Genomic DNA, 1,909 nt, shown 5'->3' on the forward strand with positions numbered 1-1,909 from the left:
AAATCCACTGAGCCTCATGTATGTTCCCTGGTTTTAGCCATGGAGAAAACTCTTGGCTGGAGACAATTTTGATTACATTTACACTTGCTCATATTTTCCAGACAAAAATTTAATGGTGCATCTCGAAAGACTGATTTAAGACATTTTAATACCAATTAAGGCCATTCATTTGATCATTTAAAATAAAGAATAATCAAAGGCATCTTTACTGTTTTCAAAATAAGACAGATTTATTCCCAACTACATTTTCCTGCAGAGTTAGAGATTTAGGAGATATTTTTTCTAATAACATCAACTAAATCCATTTATATATTAGTGTTCAATGATTAGGTCTAATTGCTAAAAACAAGTGAGGTGAAGTTCATTTTAATGAACTCCTTACATTATATAAAACACATAATGAGACGTTATTAGAAAAACTTAAGGAAAATCAAACCCTATCAAGTATAATTATATATGGTAAAGAGATCTGATATTTTTACTGTGTTTATATTTGTGGAAAAAAAAATCCAAACAAGAAAACCAAGAAAATACATTAAAACACCATGAATATATGATTTCCTTTTATAAACCATGTTTGTATTTTGTGCAGACAGAAAAAATTAAGGTCACAGAGGCCTTTTTACCTGTTGGTGAGCTGTAGGACACAACGATGTCTCCGGTCAGATCAGCGGGGGGGTAGTGACCGTTAAGGAAAGCAGAAAAAGAAACTTCTTTGGTTGAACCAACACCTGAAAACAACGGAAAACATTTTATAATTAAACACCGACAGATAGCTTTCTTTTACGTAGCTATACCTTATATTCCTCTGGATTAAAAAGAAAAAAAAACATGTCAACTACTGTAGGATATGCAGCATAAACTGGAGGGAATAACAATTATAAATGTGTAATAAAAAAGCACACTTCCTTTCATGTTTTTTTGTGTTCAAAAAAGGATGTCCAAAATATATATCCAAATATATCAAAGTTCTTAGTTTATTGCTGCTGCTTGCTTTACAGCAGGGCTGGATAATTTGGCCTAAAAATCTAATCTCCATTTTTTCCCTACCAGATCCAATTAATCGATTTTTTTTTTCTCACTCGAGTTTGATAAAGTTTTAAAAACAATCTACTTTATCACACTGGAAAAAAACGATCCAGAAATAAGTAACAATGTCTTAAATGAAGTGTATTTACCCTTAATTTGAGTAGGTAAATGAAATGATTTGCCAATGGAATGAACATTTTTACTCTTAGAATAAGATATTTAGATAAAATGCACTTGAAATAAGACTACCGTATATAATTGAGTTTTCTTATTTTAAATGTAAATTGTCTTGTTCCATTGGCAAAATGTCTCTTTAACCTTCTCAATTCAAGAACAAATGCACCTATTTTAAGAAAAAATTTACTTATTTAGATTTAGATTTTTTTCCAGTGCAACCATCTCCTCTGGGAGTTGAACGAAATTTAAAGGGAACCAAAAAATCCACATGTGAAACATGCTTCTAAAATAGTCCTGTTTCAAAACAAACAAGGAAAATAAAACAAACTAAATGTTTGCAGCTAGCGGTATCACACAAGCATCACAATGTTCTAAATAAGAATAACAAGATTGGACCAAGTTAAAACATGGTGAAAAAGTATTTTTCCTCTCCGACGTTTCAACAAGTTCCCAGGTTCTAACGCCATAAACTGTCCCATGAAGGGCCCTTAGTGTAGGGACCTGGGGCCTTGCAGTGAGACAGCACAGTGCTCCCTAAGGGAAGCCAAAATGCAGAGGACACATTTCCTTGTAATGTATTAAGTTGCAATGAATATACAGACCAAGATAAAAGATAAAGATTAATGCTATACATTAACATGTTTTACACCACTTAGAGCAGGGGTCTGCAACCTGCGGCTCCAGAGCCACATATGGCTCTTTG

General features: G+C 32.9%; 1 protein-coding gene across 2 annotated transcripts in view; it reads right to left on the bottom strand.

Moving 5' to 3' along the window:
• The window catches only part of bbs9 (Bardet-Biedl syndrome 9), a 212,420-nt gene that overhangs the window by 163,105 nt on the left and 47,406 nt on the right, over window positions 1-1,909 (bottom strand). For both annotated transcript variants that reach the window (XM_015372902.1, XM_015372077.1), the window contains exon 14: window positions 627-731. In XM_015372902.1, the coding sequence (XP_015228388.1) occupies window positions 627-731 (105 nt within the window). The remainder of the gene's footprint in view (window positions 1-626; window positions 732-1,909) is intronic.

The sequence above is a fragment of the Cyprinodon variegatus genome, unplaced genomic scaffold (assembly GCF_000732505.1).
Source record: "Cyprinodon variegatus isolate N-32 unplaced genomic scaffold, C_variegatus-1.0 Scaffold0, whole genome shotgun sequence".
In the NCBI taxonomy this organism is placed as follows: domain Eukaryota; kingdom Metazoa; phylum Chordata; class Actinopteri; order Cyprinodontiformes; family Cyprinodontidae; genus Cyprinodon; species Cyprinodon variegatus.